Source organism: Miniopterus schreibersii, assembly GCF_964146895.1.
Source record: "Miniopterus schreibersii genome assembly, chromosome: 8".
NCBI lineage: Eukaryota > Metazoa > Chordata > Mammalia > Chiroptera > Miniopteridae > Miniopterus > Miniopterus schreibersii.
Window position 1 is genome coordinate 6,873,408 of NC_138109.1, and position 27,374 is coordinate 6,900,781.

Here is a 27,374-nt window from a genome sequence, read left to right on the forward strand (position 1 = left end):
TCCCTGCCTGCCATACCCAGGACACTTGTGGATGGGTGGATGATGAATGAATGAATGAATGCATGAATGAATATGAGACCTTTTGACCCATTGTATGCTCTAACTCTGATCTGGGATGCAATGTACAGTTAGACCAGGCTCTGCCCACCTCAGCACTATTGCCATTTGGAGATGGATGTCAACTCTTTGTTGTGGGGACTGTGCTGTGCATTGCAGGATGTTTACAGCAACCCTGGACAGTAGCAGCCACCCAAGTTGTGACAACCAAAAATATCTCTATACGTTGCCTAATGTCTTCTGGGGTAAGGGCGAGGGGCCAAAATTGCCACCAGTTTACAACCACTGAGTAACACCTTTACTTTCAATAAATGATTCTTATTGTAAGAAAATACTATGAACAACTATATGTCAACAAATTGGACAGCCTGGGCAAAACAGACAAATTCCTAGAAACATACAATCTTCCAAAACTCAATCAGGAAGAATTGGAAAACCTGAATAGGCTGATAAAAACTAATGAAATTGAACCAGTAATTTTAAACACACCTCAGAGTAAACACAAGTCCTGGACTGGATGTCTTCACAGGTGAGTTTTATCAAACATTCAAAGAAGAACTAACACCTATCCTCAAACTATTACAAAAAATTCAAGAGAAGGGAAGGCTTCTAAGCTCTTTCTATAAAGCCCGCATTATCCTAATTCCAAAACCAGGTAAAAACACTACAAAGAAAGAAAATTACAGGCCAATATCACTGATGAACACAGATGCTAAAATCCTCAACAAAATATTAGCAAATCAGATCCATTAAAAAGATCATACACCATGACCAAGTGGGATTTATTCTGAGGATGCAAGGCTGGTACAATATTTGCAAATCAATAAACATGATACATAAACAAAATGAAGGACAAAAATCACATGATCATATCAACAGACACAGAGAAAGCATTTAACAAAGTCCAGCACCCATTTATGATAAAAACCGAGCAAAGTGGGAATAGAGGGATCATACCTCAACATAATAATGCCCATTTTTGACAAACATACCGCCAACATCATACTCAATGGGCAAAAACAAAGTTTTCCTTAAGATCAGGAACAAGATAGGGATACCCGCTTTCACCACTCTTATTCAACATAGTACTGGAAGTCCTAGCTACAGCAGTCAGACAAGAAGAAAAAATAAAAGGCATCCAAATTGGAAAGAAAGAAAACTGTCATTATTCACAGATGACATGATATCATCCATAGAAAACCCTAAAGACTCCATCAAAAAACTGCTAGATTTAATTAATGAATTCAGCAAAGTAGCTGGATACAAAATTAACATCCAGAAATCAATGGCATTTTTATACACCAATAATGAACTCTTAAAGAGAAACTACAAAAAAGAAGTAAGATACCTAGAAATAAACTTAACCAAGGAGGTAAAAGACCTGTACTCGGAAAACTACAGGACATTGAAAAAAGAAATAGAGGAAGATATAAACAAGTGGAAGCATATACCATGTTCATGGATTGGAAGAATTAACATCATTAAAATGTCCATACTACCCAAAGCAATCTACAGATTCAGTGCAATCCCTATTAAAATACCAATAGCATATTTCACAGATCTAGAACAAATATTCCAAAAATATATACAGAACTAAAAAAGATCCTGAATAGCCTCAGCAATCTTGAGAAAGAACAAAGTTGGAGGGATCACAATACCGGACATCAAACAATACTGCAAAGCCTTTGTAATCAAAACAGGCTGGTACTGGCACAAGAATGGGCATATAGGCCAGTGGAACAGAACAGAGACTCCAGGAATTGACCCACACCATTATGGTTAATTAATATTTGACAAAGAAGGCAGGAGAGCCTACAATAGGGTGAAGAGAGTCTCTTCAATAAATGGTATTGTGAATATTGGACAGGTACATGCAAAAAATGAAACCAGACCTTCAACTTACACCATATACAAGAATAAACAACATGGATGACTTAAATATAAGTTGCAAAATCATAAAAATCCTAGAAGAAAACAGGCAGTAAAATCTCAGACATCTCACGTAGCACTGTTTTCACCCATACATCTCCTAGGCCAAGAGAAATAAAGGAAAAAATAAACAAATGGGACTAAATCAAACTAAAAAGCTTCTGCCCAGCAAAACAAACCAACAAAATGAAAAAACCCACAGTACAGGAGAACATATTCGCCAATGATACATCTGATAAGGGCTTAATTTCCAAAGTATATAAAGAATTCATACAACTTAACACCAGGAAGACAATCCAATTTAAAAATGGGCAAAGGACCCTAATAGACACGTCTCCAAAGAGGACATACAGATGGCCAACAGACATGAAAAAATGTTCAACGTCGCTAATCGCCAGAGATGCAAATTAAAACCACAATGAGGTGTCACCTCACACCTGTCAGGGTGGCTCCATCAACAAATCAGCAAACGGCAAGTGCTGGCGAGGGTGTGGGGAAAGGAGACCCTAGTGCACTGCTGGTGGGAATGCAGACTGGAGCAGCCACTATGGAAACAGTATGGAGGTTCCTCAAAAAATTAAAAATGGAGCTGCCATTTGACCCAGCAATCCCACTTCTGGAAATTTATGCTAAGGAACCCGAAACACTCATCAGAAAGAATATATGCACCCCTCTGTTCATAGCAGCATTATTTGCAATAACTAAGATCGGGAAACAGCCCAAGTGCCCGTCAGTAGATGAGTGGATCAAAAAGCTGTGGGACATTCACACCATGGAAATCTATGCAGCTGTGAAAAAGAATAATTTCTTACCCTTTGGGACAGGATGGATGGAACTGAAAAGTATTATGCTGAGTGAAATAAGCCAGTCAGAGAGCGACAAATATCACATGATCTCACTTATATGTGGAATCTAATGAACAAAATAAACTGAGGAACAAAACAGGTCCAGAGGTATGGATGCCTGGAACAGACCGACAGATCTCAGAGGAGAGGAGGACTGGGGGGGGCAGGAAGAGAGCAACTGAAGAACATATGTGCGTAGATGCATAACCGACGGACACAGACCACAGTGTGGTGAAGGCCTGGGGTGGGGCGCGGGCTGGGTGGAGGGGCAAAGGGTGAGAAATGGGGGACATGTGTAATACTGTCAACAATAAAAATAAAGTGATTCGTACACCCCCTCCCCAGGTGCTCACGGAGAGGGGCCCAGTCCCCAGACGACCTCTCACTCCTCGGGAGAGCCACACGAGAGGCCACAGGCTTGGCTGCTGCCGTTTATTGTTTCATCACGTATTTACATCCAACAGGAGACCTGTCTGCCACCGCCAAGGCCCTTTGGTTTCCCCCGGCTGCGGACCCAGGGACAGGCTGGGGCTCCGGGTCAGACGCTGAGCAGGAGGGGCTGGTGCTCGCCGTCGGCCGCGTCGCCGGGCGGGATTTCGTACACGACGCACAGGGAGGAGTAGAGGCAGCCCAGGAAGGACACCAGGCTGGAGAAGTACATCACCCCGCTGGCGCTGCCCACGGCCGAGGTGAGGGGCCCCAGCACCAGCGAGACCAGGATCTGGGCCAGGAAGTACTGGCAGCTCAGCAGGGAGATGTCCACGCCCATGCCGCGCCGCGTGCCGTCCGCGCTGGACCCTGCGAACTGACCCAGGCGAGGGGCGCGTCACGCCCGGGGCCCGGGGCCCGCGCACAGCGGCCTCACATTTCCAGGGCCGACGTGCACAGAGAGTTCAGCCAAGGGTTTAATAATATTTGTGTTCAGAGAGATGACGACGATGGAAAGAACCCATGACTAACCGGGGCGGGGGGGCCGCGTCCTCACAGGCCCGGGCGGGCGGCACTGCCCTGCCTGGACTCTGGTCCTTTCTCCTTTACTGTCGCCTAAGAGGGAGCAGCCTGCCCGGCTGGCCGGGGCTCACATCTGGGCCACCCCCCCCCCAACTCTGCCAGCTGTGTTGCCTGTCGCACCCTCTGAAATGCCCTGTCTCAGTCCCCGGCAGTGGCGCCTTTGGACGGCTCAGAGGCCCTCACACTTCCAGCCTGGCCACGCACCGGCCTCCCTCCCCACCCACCGCACCACCCGACGTGCGGTGGACCATGTCCTCGGGCAGGGCCGCAGGGGTCGCGGTGGGAGGAGGCGGTGTGGGCCCCCCTCTGCTCCCCGGCACGGGCCACCCTCACCCAGCGCCACCGATGCAGTGGGTGATGCCACCCTCGCACACGGCTTGCATGCGCACCACCTGGGTGCCCTGGTCTGGCCCTGCGTCCAGGCACAGCGCTGGTCACCTCTGGATGCAGCCAAAGCCCTGCCTGGGGAAAGCTGTGTCCTCGGGGCACCTGCACGGTGCTCGGTGAATGGCCTGCGTGTGTTCCGGGAACCTTGCCTCCCGGTGACTGTGCAGCCCCGAGCCCGCGGGATGCGCTGCAGCGGGGAGGCCACGGGTTAGCCCTGAACCCACAGCCCGAGGAAGGCGGAGAGGAACGCGAGTGTCCAGAACGCTCTACGGGTAACAGAGACCACGCCGTCCAGTCAGCTCTGACCAAATCTGCTCAGGGCGGCCTGTGGCCCTGGGTGTCCCCTCCTGTGGGGCAGGGCAGCCCTTCGCCAAGAGCCGGCATCTCCATTTAACCCAGGGAAGGGGTCTGGGCTGCGGGGAAATGGCAAGGGGGATGGGGCAGGTGGGAGCAGCAACCAAGTCCCCCGTGCCCCTGGGCGCTGCTGGCACGGCCATGGCCGTCCTGGCAGTGCTCGCTGGAGGTACCGGGTGCATGCGAGGCTCGCTCGTGATCACCCTCAGCCTGCCTGGGGGGGGGGGGGTAAGTACAGTTCCCGAGCGGTGGTGTCTGCTGCAGGCAGAGGGGAGGCCCAGGAGGGGGCTGCCTGGCCACTGTCCGCAGGGAGGTCTGGCCCCAGGCTGATCTGACTTTGCATGAAGAGTCTGTGGTCAGGGCCACCTGCTTCCAACATCCCAAACCCTTAAAACAAATCAGGACGCCTCCGGGGCTGGGCCCGGGGGAGGTGACAGAGGCCCAGAGCTCTTGGGGGCGCAAGCAGCTCAGTTCTCAAGGTGACCTTTAATGCACTAATTTAAAGTCAACGTTTCTGCAAAAACCTGTGCTAGAAGCATTACTCGGCCGTAAGGAGTGAAGCCCCCGCAACAGGCCACCGCCTGTGTGACCCCCTTTACATAACTGTCCAGAGCAGGGAACTGCGGAGACAGGAAGCAGGTTAGCGGTTGACAAGGGCCGGGGGGACCTGGGGGCACCCGAGGGGTGACGGCCGATGGGTGCAGGGATTCTATAGGATCATGGTGATGGTCGCACGTGTGAATACAGGGCGGGCCAAAGGAGGTTTACAGCTGTGAGTACGAGAAACAGTTTATTCCTGTGTTATTATTTATGAGTTATTGGCGTATTTTCCACACAGACAAGTGTAAACCTCCTTCTGGCCCGCCCTGTGCAGTGGCCACCCTGCACTGGGCACACGAAACAGGGGCAGGGGCACTGCTTGGTGAATTACTTCTCAGCAAAGCTATCAAAGGGAAACCCAGACTCTTACGTCAAGACCGGACGTGGTGCTGAGTTTTCCTCTGCCTCGGCCTCCACCGTGGCCGGGCGCCGGCCGCCCTGTTATCAGTCCTTAACCGTCTGAGGTTTTGTTCAGCGTGGATCTGGGGTGCTGATTCTTGTTTTTAGAAATACTGCGTGAGCATATCATTGACCTTGACGGCTGGGCCTCTGTGCCCAAGGTGAGTGCCTCGCCCGCCTCACCTGAGGCCCTCTGCTCTCAGGTGACCCCAACAGCTGACGGGACCTCTGGGGGTGGGTCTCCCCTTCCAGCCTCCCACCCGCCCACGCCCTGATGTTTGAAGGGGGCCCTGCGTTTCCCCTTGTGCACCAGCCCTCGGACTGCATGGCGGGGCCCGGGGCCATTTCCCGGGTGCGGGTTCTCCGGTCGCTGGGGGTGGAGGCGGCGCAGAGCCGAAAGCAGAGGCGGGCACCTACCTTCTTGCTGTGGTAGTAATCACACAGCAGCGAGTAGGGCAGGGTGCACAGCGTGGAAAACAGGATCCCGTAGGTTATGCACAGGGACAGAACCACGTAGAGGTTCCTCGACAGGGTAGCCAGCCCGGTCCCCAGGCCGAAGGCCAGGTAGGCAACAAAGTACAGCGTGCGGACGCTGAGGTGCTCTTCCAGCTTCTCCAGGATTGCTGTAGGCCGGACAGGACGGTGAGGACTCGGCGTCCCTGGCCACCTCCCCCGGGCTGAGGGCCGACCGAGGCTGGCAGGGGAGCGAGCACGCGTGGCGGGCAGCTTGCCCTGGACCAGACGGCCTGCGTGTGGGCCCAGGGGGCCAAGGGAGCCCTGACAGCTCCGGTGGGGCCAGACGGACGGCAGGACTGGGGGACCCCCAGGAGCTGCTGCAGGTGAAGGGGTCTTTGGGTTGAAATCCCAGAGGCTTGAGAATGTAGGGTTTCAAGCTAAAGCCCGTGTTCCCATGTAGACCACAGTGCTCTGTCTCTCTCCTAAAATGAGGACACCAGCAGCCCATGGCCGGGACGGCACCTCCACTGCTCACGACACCGCCTCCTGGAGTCAGGTAGCTCAGGGCCACTTCCCCGTGTCCTGGTGCCACTGACCAGACACCCACGTGCCCCCTGGGGCTGGCCAGCGAGGGCTAAGGACTCTTTCCTATCACGGTCTCTCGACCCCACAAAAGTCACCTCCTGTACCTGGGGCTGGAACTCGCTCAGATGGGGGAGAGAAAACAAAACTGGGGTGTGCAAACCACAGGGCCCAGACCAGCCTGTGTTTGTACCCTGCAGCTAAGGACGGTTTTCATACTTTGAAAGGGTTTTGTGTCACGTGAAAATTATACAAAATTCAAATTCCCGTGAACATAAATGAAGTTCTGCTGGAACTCGGCCACACACAGTCATTTTCGTCTCCTCTGTGGTGGCTTCTGAGAGTCGTCCGGCCAAGATGCATGGCCTGCAAGGCCCTCACTGCCTGCTCTCCGGCCTTTTACAGAAAACGTGGGCAGGCTCCTGAGATTTGGGGGTTGCACGCGTGCCCCCTGGGTCACCCAGGCGCAGCCTCGGTCATCTGGGACTCTGGCCTTGGCCCACCCCACTTTCCCTATCCCTCCGTTCTCACCTGCACCTCTGCCCTCTGCACCAGCTGCCGTGGGAATGACGTGGGAAGGACTCGGGGGGCTGGAGAACAGCACACCTGCCTGGAGGGTCCCTGGGCCCCCCCTTGATTATGGGCCTGACCCTCTCTGCCCAGCAGCTTACTGGGGCCTGGGCATACACCCGGCCCTGTCCGCCCGGCCCCGCCGCCCAGCACTGGGCGGGGCACCCGCTGGCCCCAACAGGGAGTTGAAGGACTGAAAGAGCGCAGGGATCGAGAGACACACACCTGCCTTCAGTCCTTCAGTCCTTCAGTCCGCACACTCCGGCCACCCGCCCCGGCCCCGCACCTCCCTGGGGGGCCCGCCCCCCGTTTCCCCGTTTCCCGGCGGGTACCTGAGTAGAAGGCGGCGCTGAAGGCGTAAATGCACATCCCCCAGCAGCCCATGGTCACCCCGCTGTTGTATTTCTGATACTCCTCCGACGCGTGCGGGGCCTTGGGGTCCCCCTGGAACACCACCTCGCCCATGAAGTCCGTGTAGAAGAGCAGCATCCCCTCGAACGACAGCCAGCCTGGGAGGGGAGAGGGCGGTGACGCTGGGCCAGGCCCCTGTCGCCAACAGCGGGGTCTGACCAATCCTCAGGGTAACGGGCAGACGCGAGGCTTGAAGCAGCCGCGCCAGCCTCACCCCCCGCAGAGCACTTGACCTCTGATAATTCTGCAGATGTCCTAGCGGTCATTTTTGTCAAGCAAATACGTGTCCTTACAGACACGGGCTGTGCCGCATGGAGGCCTGTATCCTGTTCTCTGAACACTGTTGCCGGGAGGGAGGCCGAGCCCCCCAAGTCACAATGCCGGGGGGCTCCAGCACGGTGGGGCAGGGGCACTCGGTGGGAGGGTACACGCGTGGCTACAGATCCAGTTTGCTTTACTACCGGGGAACCTGTAGCGACGCCGCCCCGAGTCCCCGTGAACCCCTGTGGTGCAGGAAGAAAGAGGGTGGTATACACGGGCCCGTGGGCCCCGACAGTCGTCCCTTCCCCAGCCATTAAATATGCTGAGAGCCCGTCAGCGGCAGGGAGGATTTCACAGCGGGGACACCTAATGGCTTCAGCCCTTCCCCCAGGCTGGACACTCCCTCCCCCTCCGGCGTTCGGCTGGGATAAGTGACGCTTATCACATAAACGTCTCGTACGTATGTTCTCGATAAAGCCTCTGATTATGTCCTTGCGAAAAATACCAAACAGGGTCCCTGGCACAAACGTTAGGGGCATTTTTAAAATCCTTGCCTGTTGGCAAAATGCCTTCTAGAAGGTCGTTGTGGTTAATATCCCACAACATTTGGGGGCCCTGGGTTCTCTCAGGCTCTGAATCGGCCTCGGATGGTCAACAGCCCAGCACACCCCCCCCCCCCAACCCCGCCCCCCGTGATACCAGGAGTGAGGTGCGAGCGGGGCTCTTCCACGGGAACTCGAATGCCACGCCTCGCGAGCTCAAGGCCAGCACCGGACACACGCGGGCAGCTGTGTGTCCGTGTGAGCCTGTCCTGGCTCTACGTGAGGCCCCGCCAGCCTCACCAGCGGGAAGGTGACATCTGTCACTTAACTGTGAGCTGTCCGAAGAGTCTTTGGAGATGAGGTTTTGGGCTCTGGAGACCCAGGTGTCTGGCCGGTCTGAGCACCTGATTTAGTCCGGGGGCTGCCTCGAGCGGGCACCTCTCCGGCCTCTAGGCAGCCCCCACCATGCCCTGCCCTCCGGGAGCTAAACACGGGGCATCCTGGAAGGCCGAGGGGGCGAGAGCCCTGGTACACAGCCTGTCCCCACCGCGCAGCGTGCCCCAGCCGGGACAGGGACGGGGGGGCTATGCCGAGAACTCACCCAGGAAGTGGTTGACACACAGGTTGCGCAGAGCCTTGGGCATGTGGCAGATGGTGGCGCAGAGGTGCCGCATGGACAGAGGCTGCCCCGACGGCTCGGCGGAGCCCGTCAGCTCACTCTCATACTTCACGCCATTCAGTAAGATGTTTGCCACCTGAAAAGGGAGCCCCCGGAGCCCCTCATCAGAGCCCCGAACTCCGCCGACCCACGGAAGCACAGATACGGACGCGGGCTGTGGAGGTTTGTCGTCCCCGACGGTGTTAACTGAACGCAGCCCGAACAAGGGGGACCTCAGGCCGTCTCTTCAGAGACTCAGAGCCGCTGAAAATGGACGTGCGATTCGGGTGTGCCCGGCGTGGCTCGGCCGGTGGGGCATCGTCCCGGGCACTGAGAGCTGTCGGTTGGATGCCGGTCAGGGCCCGGGCCCGGGTGGTGGGCTCGATCCCAGGCAGGGGGCGTGCCGGAGGCAGCCGATCGATGTCTCTCTCACATCGATGTTTCTCTCTCTCTCTCTCTCCCCCTTCCACTCTGAAAAGCAATGCAAAAAATATCCTTGCGTGAGGATTTTTTTTAAAAAAATTTCCTGATGAAGAGAAAATGAACAGCCACCTCCAAGTGCCTCCAGCTACCCTCCCAGGAAACCGGGGGTCTCCCCGGCACAGAGAGGGGACCCAGCTGCCCGGGCCTGGCTGGGGCTGCCGCCCGCCCGCCCACAGGCACCCGGACGCGGTTTCATGGGATTCCTGCTCCAGAAGCCCCAAGTTCTCATTGAAATCCTCTCATCCTGGGACGCCCTGAGGGCAGGCGGCCCCAGACCTATTACGTGGACTTTTGGGGAGAGAACAGCTTCTTTAAAGCAGCCTCTTCGTGACCAGACTCTGAAAGCGGCTCAGATCCCCCGTGAGTTTGCAGCCTTCCCGCCAGTCCCACGGATACTACATGTGACACAAACAGCCTTCCGGAAGCTTCTTTGCCTTCACAGAATATGCCGCTCGCTGCCCTTCGAGACCAGAGTTTTCACAGCCTCTGGGATGGTCGGCTAAGGCCGGACACTTAGACGTGAGGAGGGGGCCGAGGCGGGAGGCCCAGGAACGTCGCCAGGGTTTGCCTTTTGTTTGTCTTTCCGGGAGACATGGGCGCCAGATTCCCACGGCCAACAGGCCTGTGGACGTTACGGGGAAAGTGCCAGAAACTACTGACACGTACCGGTGCTTGTAGCAAACTCACTACAGGGCCGCCCGGCCAACAGGACGGGTTGAAAGGACTCCCCTCCAGCTGCGCCCGGAGTTTGGAAGCACCGGCCACCCGACGGGTGCTCCCCCGGCTCACACGGGGCCCGCACTCCGACCCCGACACGCGGGTGAGGACACGAGAGCCGCTGAGCCTTGTCTGAGTCCGAGTGCCTCTGCTAACCCGGGGTGGCGGGAATTCCTTCCCGGGTCAACGATCCCTGTTGGCCATCTAACTGAGAATGGGGACACCACGTGGCGCCCTCTGACCCTTGCCCCCCACTTGCTTTTACCTGTTGGCTGAAGGTCACGTTCCTTCTCTTGCTGGTGTCGGGACCACCTCCTCCGGCTGCATCCGGGAGGGACAAGGTCTGGGGCCTCTTCAGGATCCCGGCCGATCGCGGCTTGGAGGTGTCCAGGGAGCCCACCCTCAGGACATCCGCGTCGCAGGTGGTCGTCAGGGCCGCCTCCCGGCCCTGGCCGAGACCGCAGTCCTGGCGGTAGAAGCCGTCGGGGGCCCGGGGGAAGCTGACACTGATGGCCGGCCTCGGGACACCGCCGGGGATGGCCAGGTAGCCGTCGTGGCCGCCCGTGAAGCAGTCAATGAGGACACTGTCGATGTTGGAGGTGGCAAAGGTCGAGGCGAACGCGCTGAGGCCCGTCGGGGAGCCGTCCCTGCTGAGGAAGCTGCCGTACTTGGGCGTGAGGGGGCTGAGAGGGGAGATGGGGCTGGAGAAGCTGGCATACGGGCCGCTGTCCGAGTGGCAGGGGACGGCGTCGCCGGCACCCTCCTGGCCCAGGACGGGTGGGGAGGGCGGGAGCGGGAGGCTGGGGCTCTTCATGGCCGGCCTCTTCTCGCCCGGGGGCTGCAGGGGCCTCTCGGGGATGCTGAGCAGGGTCAGGACGGTGGTGACGCTTAGGATGACGGCCGTGAAGGTGTAGATGACCCGTAGCTGCCCGCCCAGCGCCCTCCCGAAGCCGGTCCTGTCCCAGTGGATGCCCCCGACCACATACCCAAAGCCGCCGCCGAGACCTGGGGGGAGAGACGGGGCAGGAGGAGCGGGAGCCGGGGCTCTGCGCCCACCCGAGGAGCAGAGTCCGCTCCGAGGGCCCGGGGGTATCATCCGTCCCAACGAGCCCCCAAAAAAGCGAGAGTGAGAATGGCACTCCCAGGGCCCCTGGCGACCCCTCGCCTTCCCTGAGGGCCACCTGCAGGGCCGGGCTCCGGGGCAGGCAGTGCGATGACCCCGCCTACGCTTTGTTCCACTTTCTACACAGCCTTCGGGGTTACCCACGGTGGCCGTCTACACTGGGTCCCACGTCTGCCCTGGGTGACGCCTCCCCTGCAAGGCCCCCCGGCCCCAGCTTCAGTGCCACATAAACACGGAAGATCTCGTCTTCAACACGCGTGTGCGTGCGGGAACCCAAGCAGCCCCCGCTTGCTCTCCTGATGGCATCATCCTCGAGCGTGGCCACCAGTGAGAGAGTCACCCATGGCTTGAGCACTGACCCATGAACCAGGAGGTCGCTGGTTCGATTCCCGGTCGGGGCACATGCCCGGGTTGTGGGCTCGATCCCCGGTAGGGGGGTGCAGGAGGCAGCCGATCGATGTTTCTCTATCTTTATCCCTTCCTCTCTCTCTAAAATCAATAAAAACATATTTTAAAAAAAGAAAGTAGTTGGTGGTGTCCAATCAATACACCAACCCTAATGCACTCAGTCCCCAGTCACCCGTGGATATGGGCAGAGCAGCAAAAAATTCTGAGCTGCCCGGCCCACGTGGTCCCGGGGCGGTTTGGAAGGTGACGTCTGTTTTTGCGCCAACTCCCCTACTGTAAATAACCATCCTTCTCGAAGTCTATTTGGTGCCACATTTTTGCACCCTCAGGCTTTCTCGTTGGTGGCTTCGCTGTTTTAAACAGCCCCCGGGCGTAGCACCCAAGGACGGCGTCTAGCCTTCCTCAGCGCGCGGAGCCGGGATGGGCTCATGGGGAAAGCGCGGCGTCGGGCACGCTCGGCTCCGCTCAGGCCTGGGCTGCAGCCCGTGGGCCGGGTTCAGAGGTCACGAACCCACTGATGATACGCATATTAAACAAGGGGTCTTTAGCCCGGCCGGGCGTGGCTCAGCGGTTGAGCCTGGGATCCAGGCGATCAGGGTTCGATTCCCGGTCAGGGCACACGCCCGGGTTGTGGGCTCGATCAATGACTCTCTCATCATTGATGTTTCTATCTCTCTCTCTCCCTCTCCTTTCCTCTCTCTGAAATCAATAAAGATATATTTTTTTTTAAAAAAAGAAATAAACAAGGGGTCTTTAAACAGAAACACATAAAACGAGGCTCTGTCCTGATCAGGTGTCTAAATGTGGCCACGGGTTTGCGAGAACCTGACCTTGTATTTCTCCCAGGGACAAAGATTCAGGTTTGGCTCATTCAGGGTCGCGGCAACTTTGAAGAACCACAAAAATAACACGAATCAGCCCCATGTAACACTCTCTCCGTCAATATGTCTTCCTGTTATTAGCTACCGTTTGAGACGCATTTTCCGTCACTTCCACGCTCGTCCACGTATTCAAACTGCACCAGCTTAGGTGTGAAGCCAGGGCGTGAGGAAGGGGCGTGCGGGGCGCGGGGAACCGCGCGGCCCGGGAGGCGGGGGCTTACCCGCCAGCAGCGCGTGGATGTTCAGGCCCCGGTCCTGGTCGGCGGGGCCACACACGTCCATCATATAAGCGTGGCTGGGGCTGTCGGCCGAGTCGGCGCTGAAGTCCATCAGCACCACCCCGCACACGGTCAGCAGGATGCCCCACTTGTGGTCATCGGCCGTGTCCGCCAGCGCCGAGCCGATGTCCCTGCCGTTGAGCAAGAGCGAGAGGCCCAGCAGCGCCCCTGAGGACAGAGAAGCCAAGTCACCCAGGGAAATGCGGACCAGCAGCCTGGAGTTTTTAGGGCCCCAGGGAGTCTTTTTTAATGAAATCGCAAGCAGAGCCCACTGGAAAAGTCACTTGCAGACTCACCAATTTTTTTATTTTATTTTTGCACTTGGATCGGGGGGTTTTCTATGGTCAAGCTGAGCAGGAATGATATGAACTTAATTAACTCATTAAAAAAAATTAACCAAAATGATCTATTCTCACAGGTAACTGGGGCCAGGTCAGGGTCATCCTGGCCACCACGTCATTGGAATAATTGCTTTGGTCAACACTCTCTTAGGTCTTCCTAAGAGAAAGTAGTGGGGCCTTTTTTTTTTTTTTTTTTTTTTCCACTTTATTTCAATTCCAAAACAACAGACCTATAGCCAGGACAAGAATGAAAGGGCGCCTCCGTCCAAACCTTGAGGTACATCGGTCACTCCAAGCACCCAAGAGTGGCTGCAGAAGGAATCCTGAAATGGATGGGCCAGTGGTCACTGCTGGGTCCCCACGGCACACGGGGACCAGCACGGACGCAGCCCCGTCACGTTCCTGAAACCCCTGTTCTCAAACGTCCCCAGCGTCTCAAAAATACAAGATGACAAGACTCGGAATGAGCAATAAAACCCTGAGCTAGAAAACGAAAGGCAGGCCGACCCTTGGGATCACTCGGCTTCTCCCTAAACTCTCTCCTTAGGCCCCGGTAAGGCACTAAGCTGCCCTGACCCGGGAATCCGAGCAACCCCGGGACCTCCCCGCCCCAGCCCGCGCCAAGCCGTGTGGCTGGGCCCTCGGTGTTAGCTCAGCACAAGGCGGCGCCGGTCCGGGGGGGCTACTAAGTCCTGTCCTATATGCTGGTTTAGACAAAGTCGCTCAAAACATGGGGGGGTGACAGTCATACCTGTGTCTTCCTACAGCCCCGTACTAATGAGCGCACTTAACTCTTGCCCCTCCCTTGTCCCCTGGGGACCCACAAGCTGCTTCAACTGAGGCCCTGGGAGGCTCCGGGAGGTTTCGGGGGCCCCCCGCCAGCGGGGCGCGCCGGGCTCACCGAGGATGGGGCTGATGAACCACACCAGGCTGTAGAGCTGGTCGGGGAGGCCCATCTGCAGGAGCACGGGGGTCACGTAGGCCGTCTCCATGGCGTAGCTGAACTCAATGCCAAAGAGGATGCAGCCGTTGAAGAGCAGCTCCCGGAAGGACCTCTTGGGGTGCAGGTCCCCAAAGTCCACCAGCTCGATTGGACACGGGGTGTTGGGGGGCGGGGGTGGGGAGGGGCGAATGCACTTCCTCCTCCTGGGGTGTCGTTTGAAGTTGTTGGCCCGGTGGCTGATGTGCCGGGTCGCAGACCCCGCGTAGCCCGAGATCTGGGACCTCCAGAAGTCCTGAGGAGCCACGCTGGGCAAGAGGGCCTCTCCCGGAGGGGGGCTGCTCGCCGGGGGGATCATCGTGGGGGGGGCGGTGGGAGTTCCTGTGGGGAAAGCCCATCGGAGGCCAACAGTTACTCACCCAGGCCTCCATTTCGAGTCAACTTTTTTGGGGGGGCTCCCCTGACTGGCACCCACTTGCCCTTTTCACTGGGGACCCTTGGGGCCACACTGTGCCCCCAGAGGAGAGCCTACTGCTTGTGGACAGTGTCATCCACCTTGTTCTCCAATCAGCGAGTCCCGGCTCGGAGAGAGGACCGGAGTCCTTCAGGTCCCCGCACTCAAACGTAAGGAGACTGTCCCCCAAACAGGTGCCATCAGGGGGGTCAGGCAAAGAGCCTCCTGAGGATGGGAGCAGCTGAGAGCCCTTCATATACGACCCTATTTACAACCTGCGACCCTCTTCCAGGGCTAAGTGTGCCCTTCCTTGCAGGTCCCAGGGGAGCAGAGGAGGGGAGACAGGCATGGGACAGGAGCCCCCCTACAGGCACCCTGAGCACCCACACAGGGGACAGCCCCGCCTTCCCCGGGTGGTGTCACGGTGGCCACCTCCCTAGTACTTATGCTCACTCTTGATGGCAGGCTGGGGGGGTCCTCGCTTAAAGCAGATGAATGAGTTCAATTGAACAAGTGAATTTTCAGTCAATTCAGAACTGAGACTCTTTTGGTGTCGGGAACTGCTCTTTTTAAAGAAACACGCCCAACTCCCCGAGTCCTGCCTGTCGGACAGCACATTGCGGAGGGGGAGCGGGGGGGGGGTGAGAGAGAGATTTGTCCGTCTGCAGGTTATCTTTTGAGCGATTTCACAGCCGTGGGCCTGCGCAGGGAACCAGCAAGCGAGCAGGTCTCCACAAACGCTCTCCGCCCTCTGTCCCTGCCCCGGGGTTGGCACAGAGACCCGGGTGCCCAACCGCTTTCTCACTGCTGTGAAATTAACCCAGATGGTAAATACTAAAGGAGCGTGTTCTAGTGTGTTGACCTGTGTGTTTGACCCAGTGTCAACTTTACGAAGCACAGCGAGAAGGGAGCTACTAAGTCCAGGGGGAAAGAAACAGATAAAAACATAACAGGGGGAAAGGTCTTTTCCCAAAAGAGCAGTTGCTTTAATTCCTTCGAAGCCCTTCCTGAGAAGTAGGCCCCAAACCCAAGACATCGTTCCCAGCATCGAGTTTCCTGACAAGGACACTTGTCATTTACTAAGATAAACATTATCGGTTTTCTTTCAAAATTACTTTTAACTTTTAGAAACGAGGCCCTTATTTCTGACATTGACTTACCACGCCAGCTTCCACCACACTATGGATAATCAATAACGTCTTTATGAAACCACTCCAGATTTGCATCCCAAACTGCCCCCCTGCTCCCGACCCAGTCGGGGATGGTCTTCCTTAGCCTCAGAAGGCACCAGTGGTGGAAATGATTTGTCGTACAGACATCCCAGGAGGCTTCGAAACACTGTTAACCCAACAACCCGTCCCCCCATCCATCCATCACCCATCCATCCATCCATCATTTGTCCTTCCATGCATCCATCCATCCGTCTGTCTGTCTGTCCACCCATTTAGTTATCCACATACCCTTTCCTCCACCCACCTACCCGCCCATTCTCCCATTCAGCCGAGTACTGAGTATGAAGACACTGAATTCTCAGAGATTTAAAAAAAAGACAACATTCCTGCCCATGAGTTAGGTGAAAGGTGTTCGGAACAGTAGGAGCCACCCATGTCAGGAAGCTTATGTGCAGCATCGGGCACAGGGGTGGCGTGGTGAGAGATGACGCCATCGGGGAGGGATTAGCTGATCTCGAAGGGCTTAGAAGACTCGCTAAGAGATGGATTTCATACTGAGATGACAGGGGTCGACACAACCAGAGGCTCCGTCTGCTCTCACCTCTATAAATGGCTTATCTTGTGACCTTAGGGAAATCCCATGCTCGCCTCTAAAACAGGAACAGACGGACCTAAGAACTACACGGACAAGCAACAGTTCATTAAAAATATAAATCATACATGAAGCTCAAATCAGGATTTACAAATCCTTAACGTCAAGCCCCTTGTTTATGTTCTCCCTGGTCCAGCTCAGGCCCTGGTACGTAGCAGATACTTCAGGAAAATCTATCCCTTGGCTGGTCTTGCCTCCAAAAGCCCAGGTGCCATTGGCACTCCCCGGAGCCCCGCTCATTAGGATCGGGGAAACTGAGTCCCCGCTGGCACCCTGCATCCGAGGGCTCCGTAAAGGCCCAAGGAGGGCCTTCAGCCCAGGTGAGCGGGAGGGCTTGACCGGACCCGGCTGTGGGTCGCTGCCCGCGGCGCCTCAGTGGCCGAGTCCCTGTCTGTCTGTCCACCTGCCGCGTCAGGCGCCCGCGCACAGCACCGCTTTCCCCCCGGGAGCCTGTGTGCACGCACCTTACAAGCGGCCCCTTTCGGTCGGGATGAAGAACCAAGGGCCCGCTTTGGAAGAATCTCAGCCCTGAACAGCACATGATGGGAGCATATTTTTTTGAGAAGGGGGCCCTTTTTGACCCTTCTTACAATGAACTGTGGAGCCGGCTCATGTCTCTGCCTGTGAGGTGCCGACTTCACCACGACCGGTGCACCGCCCCCACCCCGCGGCTTGAAAACCCAGCCTGCGGCCGTCCTAGCAAACCAGCGACCCCAGCATCCAGCCAGAATAGACCCGAGCTCGAAAGTCTTCACTAAGGGCTCACCTTCAAATTTGAGGGTCGGCACCACCGTTTTTATTCGAAAAATACATTTTTTTAAAAAAGGCTGTCCACAAAAGGATATTATAAGAAAAATGTTTAAAATTAATTTGGAACGTTATAAAAAATGAAGGTGAAATTTAAAATAAAGAAATAGAATTTTAATACACGGATACGAACATTCAGCAGACTGTCGCCATCACACTAGATGACCGTTTATTCAGTCCAAAAATAAATAAATGCACGTGTATGCCGGGGACCCCCCACCCACCCACCCGGTTACCTGCCCGGCCCACTGTGCTTCCAGCGCACAGAGGAGGTTTCAGGTAACAAGTCCTTCAGAGTAGGTCACAGGAAGATCCAGCCACAAACGATTAATAAAAATAAACAAACGCTGTCCATGCGGTACAAGTGCTTAAAAAGACCCTACTAGGAGCCAAACTCATTTCCCCGTTTCTCTCTCCTCTATATGAAACCAGTCTTCCCACCGTGGGGTCACCCGGGGCCACAGCCCTTCCACACTCTTCCTTCTTCCAGTTCCCAAAGTTACTGCTTCACCGGGATCCCCCCAGGCCAGCAGAGGCTCTGTGGACTGGAGGGCAGGGACTTAACCATCTGGTTACTGAATTGTGACCCCTACTGGGGGGGGCGCATGACCCTAGAAGCCCCCCGGGGGGGTCAGGCGTGAGTGGGCCCTGGGTTCCATCGGCACCTGACCCCACTTCCCTGTAAAGCTGCTGAACACCCACCGCGGCCGCCCGAGCGCCCCCGAGGTTACTTAGTATCCAGGCCGGGCGCGCTCGCGGCTGCAAGCCCTGCGCAGCCTCGGCTCCTTCCTCTCGGCAAAAAGGCAGAGAACCTGGGGGCTGATAAGCTTAATCCCGGGGCGCTGAGAGAGGGGGGCCCCTGGCTCCCAGAGGGCTCAGCCGCAGGCGGAAGCGAACTGGCGGCTGGCGACACCTGCCCAGGTGACTCAGGCGCAGGCCGCGCGCCCCAGGAGGCTTATGGCACCAGCAAGGGTTTGCGCGCCCTCCTGGCCAGGACGAAAGAAACGCCACCGAGCGCTGCCCCCCTGGGGGGCGGGGACATAGGCGTCGGGTCGGGGTCTCCATTTACAGTTCAATGACCCAGGCATCCAAGAAGAACAAAGGTCTCCGTGCCAACCTCCAGCCCCAATCCTGGCACCCGGGGCCTAGGCCGCCTCCCCCCAGCGCAGGGCCCGAAGCCGCGCGGGGCGCGCGGGAGGACCCGGTGGTACCTGCGGTCGCGGCCACGAGGCATCCCTCCCCGAGGCCGCGGGGTCCCCGTCCGCCCGGCGCGCAGCTGGGGTCGCGGCCCGTCCGCCCCGGGCCCGCCGCGGCCGCTGCAGCATCACCCGCGGGGCGGGGCCGTGACGTCATGGCTGCATCCTGGGCGCCCGCGGCCGGTCCCCGCAGAGCATCCTTAAAGCGGCACCGCGGGCGCGGGCGGGGGCGCGGGCGGGGGCGCGGGCGGGGGCGCGGGCGGGGGCGCAGGACCACGCGCTCGGCCCCCGCCCGCACCCGCCCCACCCCCCAGCTTTAAAGGGCGCGGGGTCTGCGCGAAAGCCCCAGAAACAGGCCCGCTGTGGGGCGCTCGCACCATGCAAGCCCCTGTCTCTATTAAAAATATATGTATATTAAAATTTTATTTTAGGGCTGTGTTGGCCTACAGATGAATGTATCGATACTACGTGTTAAAACATTTTCCGTGGCCTACGAAGGTCTCATTTTCTTTCTTCTGATTTTAAAACAAATGAACTCATTTTGCGGATCCCTAAAAGCCCTGTGTGCTCTGGGCACGGTGCCCACGTTCGGGATGGACAAGGTAGCCACGCCAGAACTATTCATACCACAGTCACTTATTCACGTAGCAGATGTACCAGGGGCTGCCCTGTGCCGGACACTCTTCCAGGGACTGGGGATGTGGCCATGAGCAGAACACAGACGTCCCTGCCGCTGTGGTGTGACGTTCGAGAGAGGAAGAGGCACGTTAGAAAGACAAGTAGCATAAATAAGGGATATGCCAGGAGACAGTAATTCCCCGGAGGAGGGGCTCAGCAGTGTGGGGCTGGGGGGGGGGGTGCTATTGCCGTTTGTTTTATTTTGTTTTGTGTTGTTTTAAATAGGTTGTTGATGAGTCCTCACCTAGAGGGAGACATGTGAAGAGAGAACTGGAGGAGGTAAGGGGGCTGGCCATGATGATATCCGGGGGAGGTCATGCCAGGCGACAGGACAAGCAAGTGCAAAGGCCCTGGGGTAGAAGTGAGGCGGGCTGAGTCCATGATGGCGCAAATGATTGGACACCCTGCAGCGAAATTACAACTGCAGAAGGCGCTACTGAGGGGTGGCGTGTGGCTCTACGAGAGTTTATTCCAGGGGGATTTGACCTTGTTGGGAGGGTCAGGTGTTCCTTGAGAACAAGTGAGCGCTGAGAGGTGCACCGGAGCTGAGTAGGCAGGGCGGCATTTTCAGGCAGAGGGGGCAGCACCTGCAGAGCTCTTGCAACAGGAGAGGGCCTGGTGAGCACAGGGCTGAGGAAGCCGGTGGGGCTGGAATGCAGTGGCCGGGGGAGCGGGGGAGCGGGGGAGCGGGGAAGCTGGCTAGAGAGGCAGATTGGGCCCAGCCCACAGCCTCTGAGCTGCTGTCATTTTGTAAAAACAAGATGAAGCTTAGAAATGTTCTCTGCAGGAGAGCGGTGACATTAACTCTACTCATATTTTGCAAAGATCATACAGCTGAAGGTAGAACATGGATCGGAGGGCCAGGTGGCTGCACCCGGTAGGAGCTTATGGAATGGCCCAGGTGGGAGAGGCTGAAGGCGAGGGTGGAGGGGCAGAGGTGGTGAATTGGCTAGGCATTTAGGAGGTGAAACCAACAGGACCGGGTGATAGATTGGGGGGGGGGTATGGGAAGGAGGGAGGGTGGTGCCAACGTTTCCAGCCTCAGCACCTTCATGAAGGAAGGAAGACTCATTGTTGGCTGGAGGGGTGAGAGTCATAGGTAGCCTTTGGGACAGGACGAGTTTGAAGGGTGCCTGTGGCATCCAAACCATTAGAGATTATTTCTAATATCAGAGGGTGTGGTGTGTCCAGTTGCCCTACTCAGAGCTGAAGTGGACCATGGCCGCTTGGGGGGATTTTCCCGGGGGCTACCTTTCTCCGAAGTGTGGAAGCACAGACAGGCCAGGAGGCGGGTGGAGACTGGCAAAGAGCCCCAGAGGGGTCTACAGGGTCCCATGGACGTCAGGGCCCCTGCAAGGCCCACAGAGGCCCTGCCCACAAAGCCAGGAGGTCACAGGAGCCCGCCCATGCCCCCAGCTGCACCCTAGAGAGGGTGAGGAGGGTGAAGACCCGGAAGGTCGTTCTCATGCCAAAGAGACCAGGTCAGACCCAAAGGGGCTGTTCCAGTGATCCGCGTGGACGCAGCTTCACATCAGGTTTGACCACGTTAGCGCCCCCCATCCCCTCATCCCCCCCACCCCCCAGTAGGCAATAGCTGATGAGCAAGCTCAGCTCGGTAACAGGTGCGTGCGTGAAGGCCTGTCCCCTGCACTCCTGAGTGTGACCCGCTGAGCCCACGGGAGGGAAGAAAGCGGCCGAGCTCCTGCGGGTGAGGGCGAGGGCCAGGGCCAGGGCCAGGGCCAGGGCCACGCTCACCTGCCTTCTCGGGGTGTCCACGAGGTGGTGGAAGAGCCCCACCTTTCCTGCCTGAGCAGCGACAGGGCGGGCGGGGAGCTGCGCTCCTTGACTTTCCCCAGCCCAGAGGGGAGAGGAGCCGAGGCTTTGAAGGCGCCTCTGGCCTGCGAGGACTTCTAGCTCTGCGGGGGGGATTCTTTCTCCTTTGTGAATATGCTTTTTTTTTTAATTCTGCAAAGCACACAGCCACGTGATTTTTTGATCAATAACATTATTTCTAATATCAGATCTTGGGCCCAGCCCTGATTAAGGTTTTTATGTACTTCAAGCCCCCTGTAATCACCCCAACTTTACGAATGGGGTATTGCCCCCACCACGTGTTTTTCATCCGGAAGCCCCAGGGGAAGGCCACAGCACGGCCCGGGTGGGAGCAGGGACCGGAACCCCAGGCTGCGGGCCCCAAGGCCCAGCCTCCCGCAGCAGCGGTGAGGGCCTGTGCTGCAGGTTGGGGTCGGCAGGCTCCCCCCGGGCAGCAGCCCCGACCTCACACCCTTGGCCCCGGCCTGGTTCCTCAGTCTCCCAGGACCGTCCTCTCTGGCCGCCGCTGCTCTCCCACTGACAGCTCGCCAGGGGAGCTGCCTTTTGGCGCCCGGTTCAGAAGATCTGGGCAGGTACAGAGCAGTGTGTGTGTGTGTGTGTGTGTGTGTGTGTGTGTGTGTTTACACAGATGTCGAGAAAGGTGCCTTCTCATTTGTGTGGAGTTGAGTTACTGATGTCCTCTGGTCAGTAATGCTTTTCGGGGAGCCTCTACGGCTCCGACGTGCCCCACACTCCTCACACTCACACTCACGTGCGTGCATACTGACTGCACACATGCAGGTGCACCCTCCCACAGGTTGTACGCGTGCACACTCACATGTGTGCACACTGATGAGCGGACACACATACATGCACACGCTTGTGCATGCTCACACACGCTCACACGAACACTGTTGCCAAAGCTCCTCTTGCTGGGGGAGCCCCCCCACCCTGAGACTCTGATTCGCACTCAGAAGGTGTCTCTCTAAGGAAACAGTCGCAGAATTCTAGTCCTTTCCTTACACTGCACCGCAAACTCCAGGACGGGAGCCCAGCTCCTTTGGTGCCTTCCTGCAGCACCTGGCAGAGGGCGAAGCACGTGGCAGACAGACACACAAACATTTATTTGATCTCCTTACAGTGAGATCAGTTGGCTGTTTACCTGCGTCCACACAGGCACATTAAGTGTTAAAACAGATTGTCATGGGCTGGCTTGGGAACTTCTTCACACTATTCTGCAGGAAAATGAATTCTGATTTACAAAAGCATGCTCTCCTCCTTACAGAGAGCCCGTGGAGCCAATCCTTGTACCCGGGGCCATCCAGGTTGCTGGGACAAAGAGCTGTGAGAACCGCGGGGCTGTGGCTGGAGTCTGAGCCGAGCGAGCAAGAACTCAGGGGCTGCATGTCCGGCGGTGCCAGAGCCAGAGCGTGCTGGCCTCGGGTTCCAGAACCAAGGCGGCAGCACCCAGGAGGGGCTAGCACCCGGGAGTGTGGACTCCTCCCTGGGCTGGGAGCCTCATCAGGACACCGGGTCTCCAGATAAACGGCAGGATGCCCAGTTGTACTCGAATTTCGGACAAACAGTGAACAATATCTATGGGTAAGTGTGTCCCAGGCAGTATTTGGCACCCTGTGTTTCCATGGGCTCCCTCCAGCTACGCCGCTGGGACAGCTCCTGGGACCTGGCGGAAGCCACCCCAGGGAGCCCAAGGCCCTTGTTCATGAAGCTGGGAGCCGTCCTCTCCCAAGCTCAGCTTTGATTTCCTGTCCCCCTGAGAGAATTGTGAGCACCCAACGCCCTCAGGGAAGTCCCAGCGAGAAACTCCTGGATTCCACTCACCGGGATCTTTCAACTTCCAGTGGTTTTTGTGCTTCATCTATTCGATTTTACTACAATTCAGACTCTACTAGCCAGCTTCCTAACAACCGCTATTCATACAGCTAATAGGTTTAACATACATTTTCAAGTGGTTTTACTCTTTTATCTTAATGCCCATGAATTATTAAGTCTTATAGCATGAACTATAATGCAGAAAAGTGCACGAGACAAAGTGAATAGCTCAGTGATTTATCGCACACGCGTAACCACAGCCAGGCCGAGGGAACACTGGCCAGCTCGCTGGAAATGCTCCGCACACCGTCTTTATCGCTGCCCCCTCTCAACCCCTGCCAAGAGGTAGTCTCTGTTCTGACTCATGTTCATTGCCTTCTGGCTTTCAAAAAAAAAAAAAAATAGCTATAACTCATGTGTACATGTCTTTGTTTAGGTTTCCCCCAAAAGCCTGCGGTTTATTGGGAAGGTGATCCCAGGAGGCAGGACTGAGGCGAGTGAGGTGGGGAAGGGGGCGAAGCCAACCCCGGTGGGGGCATTTGGGGCTCAGTCCTGTTGGGCCCCCCGAGAAGCCATATGGAACGAGTGTTACTGTTGTCCTGCTGGAGGATGGGGACCTGGGGCATTTGTTCACCCGCTTCCTGCCACCACTGGCTGAGGGACGCCCCTGGGTGCTGGAGACCGCCTGCTGCAGCTGCAGGTGAACCCAGGGGCGCCCAGGCACCCAGCAAGCTACTCCGAGTGGCATCTGCTGCCAGGTGCCGAGTTTGCACCAGGATTCGGATCCACACACTGCTTCCTTCACCTGGAAAGTCTACTACCAAAAAAAAAAAAAAAGGCAACCAAACGAGGCGGGGTGCTTAGTGTTTAGTGGCTCTGCTGCGGGCTGCTTGTCCCCTGGTGGACAGGAAAGTGGGGACGGCGGCCCCAGAGGTCCTGCGCTGAGGCATGTTCTCCTAAGCCCTAGGGTCTCAGTTAGCATTTTTTTTAGCTTTGTGGAAACGCAGCCAGAAGTGTGTTCTTTTGCATTTAGTTACTTCTGTTATTGTTCATCATTTTTATTTCAGACCCCTCCGTGCTGTACATGCAGCTCTGGCTCGTTTGCGGAGCTGGATATCCCATGGCGAACACACCAATGCTTACCCGCCCTGCTATCGACAGGCATTCGGGCCTTTCTGTTGCAGGGTCAGTATGGAAATGCTACCATGCGCATTGAAACACGTGTTTTTGGTGTGCTTAGGTAAGCATTTCTTTTGGGCATATACCCAGAAGCGGCCTTTGGGGGTAAATATATGTCTATAGCTTCCCATGTGAATATATGTTTGATTAAACACCATTTATTGGAAAGCGTGTCCTTTCCTCGCTCTTCTACAGTGACGACTCTACCCCAAGCCAAGTGCCCATATGTGAGGGGTCTGTTCTGCCACCACTGGTCGATGTGTACACGGTTTTATGATAAGTCTTTGTGTGGTAGAGAAAGTTCTCCAACTTTGTGCTTCTTTAAAATTTTTCTGACTGTTCTTGGCCCTTGATTGTGCATGTTTAAGAATCAGTCTTTTAATATTCATAATACACATTTGTTTAATTATTTATTTTTTAAAATATATTTTATTGGTTTCAGAGAGAGAGAGGGAGGGAGAGGGAGAGAGAGAGAGAGAGAGAGATAGAAACATCAATGACGAGAGAGAATCATTGATCGGCTGCCTCCTGCAAGCCCCCTGCTGGGGATCGAGCCTGAAACCCGGGCATGTGCCCTGACCGGGAATAGAACCTCGATCTCCTGGATCCTAGGTCCATACTCAACTGCTGAGCCACGCTGGCTGGGCCACATTTATTTTAAAGCTGGTATTTTTAAACTTTGGGATTTTAATATGATAGTTTGATCTGGAGAGAACTGAAATTTTTGCAGAATCCAATCAATGAACTTTGTGTGTGTGTGTGTGTATCCATTTATTTAGTTCATTAAAACTTCCAACAATGTTTTATGGTATACAGGACTTACATATCTTATTTATTCCTAGGTGCTTGATTTTTTTTAATGCTATTATAAATGGTACATTTTCAATATTCCCATTTTCTGTGTGTTGCTAGTATCTATAAATACAATATTTCTATATTTCCTTTATATCTAGCAACCCTATTAAACTCACTTATTAATTCTAATAATTTGTTGAGATCCTTTTAACTTTTCTATATAAATAGACGTGTTGTCAGTGAATAAAGACAATGTCTCCCTTACTTTTCAATTCTTATGTCTTTTATCTCTTCTCTTGCCTCGTTGCACTGTCTAGGCCTCCAAAGCAGCGCCGAGCATAGGTGGAGTTAGCAGGAATCCTCATTGATTCCTACTCCTGGATGGAACCCTTCTAACATTTCACCTGAGGCCTAATGCACCCTGTAGGGTTTTGTAGACATTTCTATCATATTAAGAAAGTGCTCTTCTATTTCTAGCTAAGAATTTTTTCTCATATGAATATTGAATGTAATCAAAGCCTTTAAGAAATCCATTGATAGGTTCATAGGTGTTCTTCCTGTTACTGTTAACATGGTAAAGTGTATTGACTGATTAATTATGAAATATTGAACCAACATTGCTTTCTAGGAAAAAACACCACCGCACAATTTAGTTGTGATATATGACCCTATGCATATATTGACTGATTTGCCTAGCTCCTATTTTGCTTAGAGAGAGACTAGCCTGTAAGTTTCCCGTTTTTAAAATGTCTTATCAGGTTTTGGTTTCAAGGCCATTCTCTCCCCCTCCCTTTATTTTTTCTATTTCCAGGAAGAATTGGGGTAATATTGGCATTATATTTTTGTTAGATATGTAGAAATACTCACCAATGAGCCAGCTGGGCCAGGAGTTATTTCTTTAATGGTTATAGACTATTCAGATTTTCTATTTCTTTTTGTGATATGATTTTTCCAAGGAAATTTTCACTTTGTCTTCATTTAAAAATTATTTTTGGCACCTCATATCCTCTACAACCTTTTTGATGTCTATAAGATCTGTAGTAACGTCCCTGCGATGAGCTGAATTGTGTCTCCCCTTCCCAAACCCCCAATACCTCAGGATATCACTGCATTTGGATATGGGCTTTTAAAGAGATCATTAAGGTAAAGCGGGGTCATAAGGGTGGGCCTTAGTCCAACACGATCAGTGTCCTTATAAGTAGAGATTAGGACCCGGACACCCACAGAGGAAGGGCCACAAGAGGACACAGGGAGACGACAGCCACCTCCGAGCCCAGGAGAGAGGCCTGAAACAGCTCCTTGCCTCACCCCCCAGCAGGGGCCCACCCTGCTGACACCTTGACCTTGGACTTCCAGTCTCCACGACTGAGGAAGTAAGTTTCTGTTCTTTCAGCCACCCAGTCTGTGGCGCTTTGTTGCGGCGACCCTGGCAAACGAATACCGTCCCATTTTCATTCCCAGCATTAATTTTTTTAGCCTTTCGCTCTTGTTTCTTGATAAGCCAGGGGTTTATCAATTAGCCTCTTCAAAAAAACCAATGTGATCGGCCCCCTCTATTGTGTGCTTACTTTCTACGGCATTCATTTCTGCTTTTCCCTGTACTATCTTCTCCCTTCAGCTTTCTCTGGGTTTAATTTGCCGCTTGTTTACAACCCTTGAGACAAACACCTGGACGGCTGGTGTCCGGGCCGCCCCTCTTTCCTAGCATCGGCGTTTGAAGTTACACGTTTCCCCCTGAGCAGACTGGAGGTGCACCCCACAAGTTCCCACACACTGTATTTTCATTATCACTGAGTGAGACGCTTTGGCAAGACATCCGAGTGAGAAAACACGGCTGAGAGTCAGAGACATGGACCTGGGGCTTGGCCACGTTTCCAGGTTCGGATTTGGGTGTTTGGAGATGGATGTTGAATGAGGAAACAGATATGCTTTCGGGCCCCCGTGGGGATGGAGCAGGGCAGACTGGGAGGGTCCTTGATGCACTAAATCGCCATTTCAGTACCATCCCTACACTATCTCTTCCTCTGTCGGTCTCTCCCGGTTCTCTAGACTTTCATATCCAACGGTCCAGTGGATTTTTTCCCACTTAGATATGTAACAGGCACCTCCAACTTATCAAGTCCAAAACCAAAACCGTTGATTTCCTCCCCCAGGTTGGCTCCTTGCTTGATTATAATCACCAAGGGAAACTTGGGCGACGCATGGGAACCCCTGGAGATTTGGGGCATAAGAACTACTTGCGTCTACAGGGCTGTCCCTAAGTCAGCAGATGATCTGTTCCCTGCAGCACAGATGGACAGACGCTTCCTAAATATCTGCTTGCAAACATCCGACGGCCGCTTCCCACGCCCTGAAGCCTCACCTTTCTGCCTCGTTTCCAGGGGCCTCCATCGCCTGCTCCTTCCGTCCACTCAGATGGATTTCTCTCCTCCGCGCGCACCGCCCGCTCCCGTAACCCCAGCGCCACACTGCCTGTGAGCACACCCTGCTCCGTCCCGGTGACGTTTTCAAATCCTACCAACGCGGGGCGACTTGCTCGCTTCTCTGACCTTCGCCGGTCCCC

General features: G+C 55.2%; 1 protein-coding gene across 5 annotated transcripts; it reads right to left on the bottom strand.

The window, feature by feature from the left end:
- Positions 1-2,870: 2,870 nt before the first annotated feature.
- On the bottom strand, positions 2,871-27,374 carry SLC45A1 (solute carrier family 45 member 1). 5 transcript variants are annotated; one of them, XM_081145658.1, is made up of 9 exons: positions 27,174-27,374; positions 14,195-14,614; positions 13,524-13,616; positions 12,896-13,120; positions 10,528-11,267; positions 9,006-9,159; positions 7,523-7,699; positions 6,000-6,205; positions 2,871-3,636 (listed from the first exon to the last, which is right to left on the bottom strand). In XM_081145658.1, exons 2-9 carry the CDS (start codon positions 14,589-14,591, stop codon positions 3,370-3,372), a joined length of 2,259 nt encoding a protein of 752 aa, XP_081001784.1. In that variant the 5' UTR covers positions 14,592-14,614; positions 27,174-27,374; the 3' UTR covers positions 2,871-3,369. The 5 variants fall into 5 exon arrangements, with proteins under 5 accessions (XP_081001784.1, XP_081001783.1, XP_081001785.1 ...); XM_081145657.1 differs by lacking the exon at positions 27,174-27,374 and adding an exon at positions 18,530-18,618; XM_081145660.1 differs by lacking the exons at positions 2,871-3,636; positions 27,174-27,374 and adding exons at positions 5,560-5,679; positions 18,530-18,612.

Excerpts from the sequence above, each read along its gene's own strand:
- SLC45A1 (XM_081145658.1), bottom strand. The coding sequence starts at position 14,591 with ATGATCCCCCCGGCGAGCAGCCCCCCTCCGGGAGAGGCCCTCTTGCCC. Across the intron at positions 13,617-14,194 it reads GTTCATCAGCCCCATCCTCG|GATTCCTTCTGCAGCCACTC; the intron begins GTGAGCCCGGCG and ends CATCCATTTCAG. Across the intron at positions 6,206-7,522 it reads CAGCGCCGCCTTCTACTCAG|CAATCCTGGAGAAGCTGGAA; the intron begins GTACCCGCCGGG and ends TCCGGCCTACAG.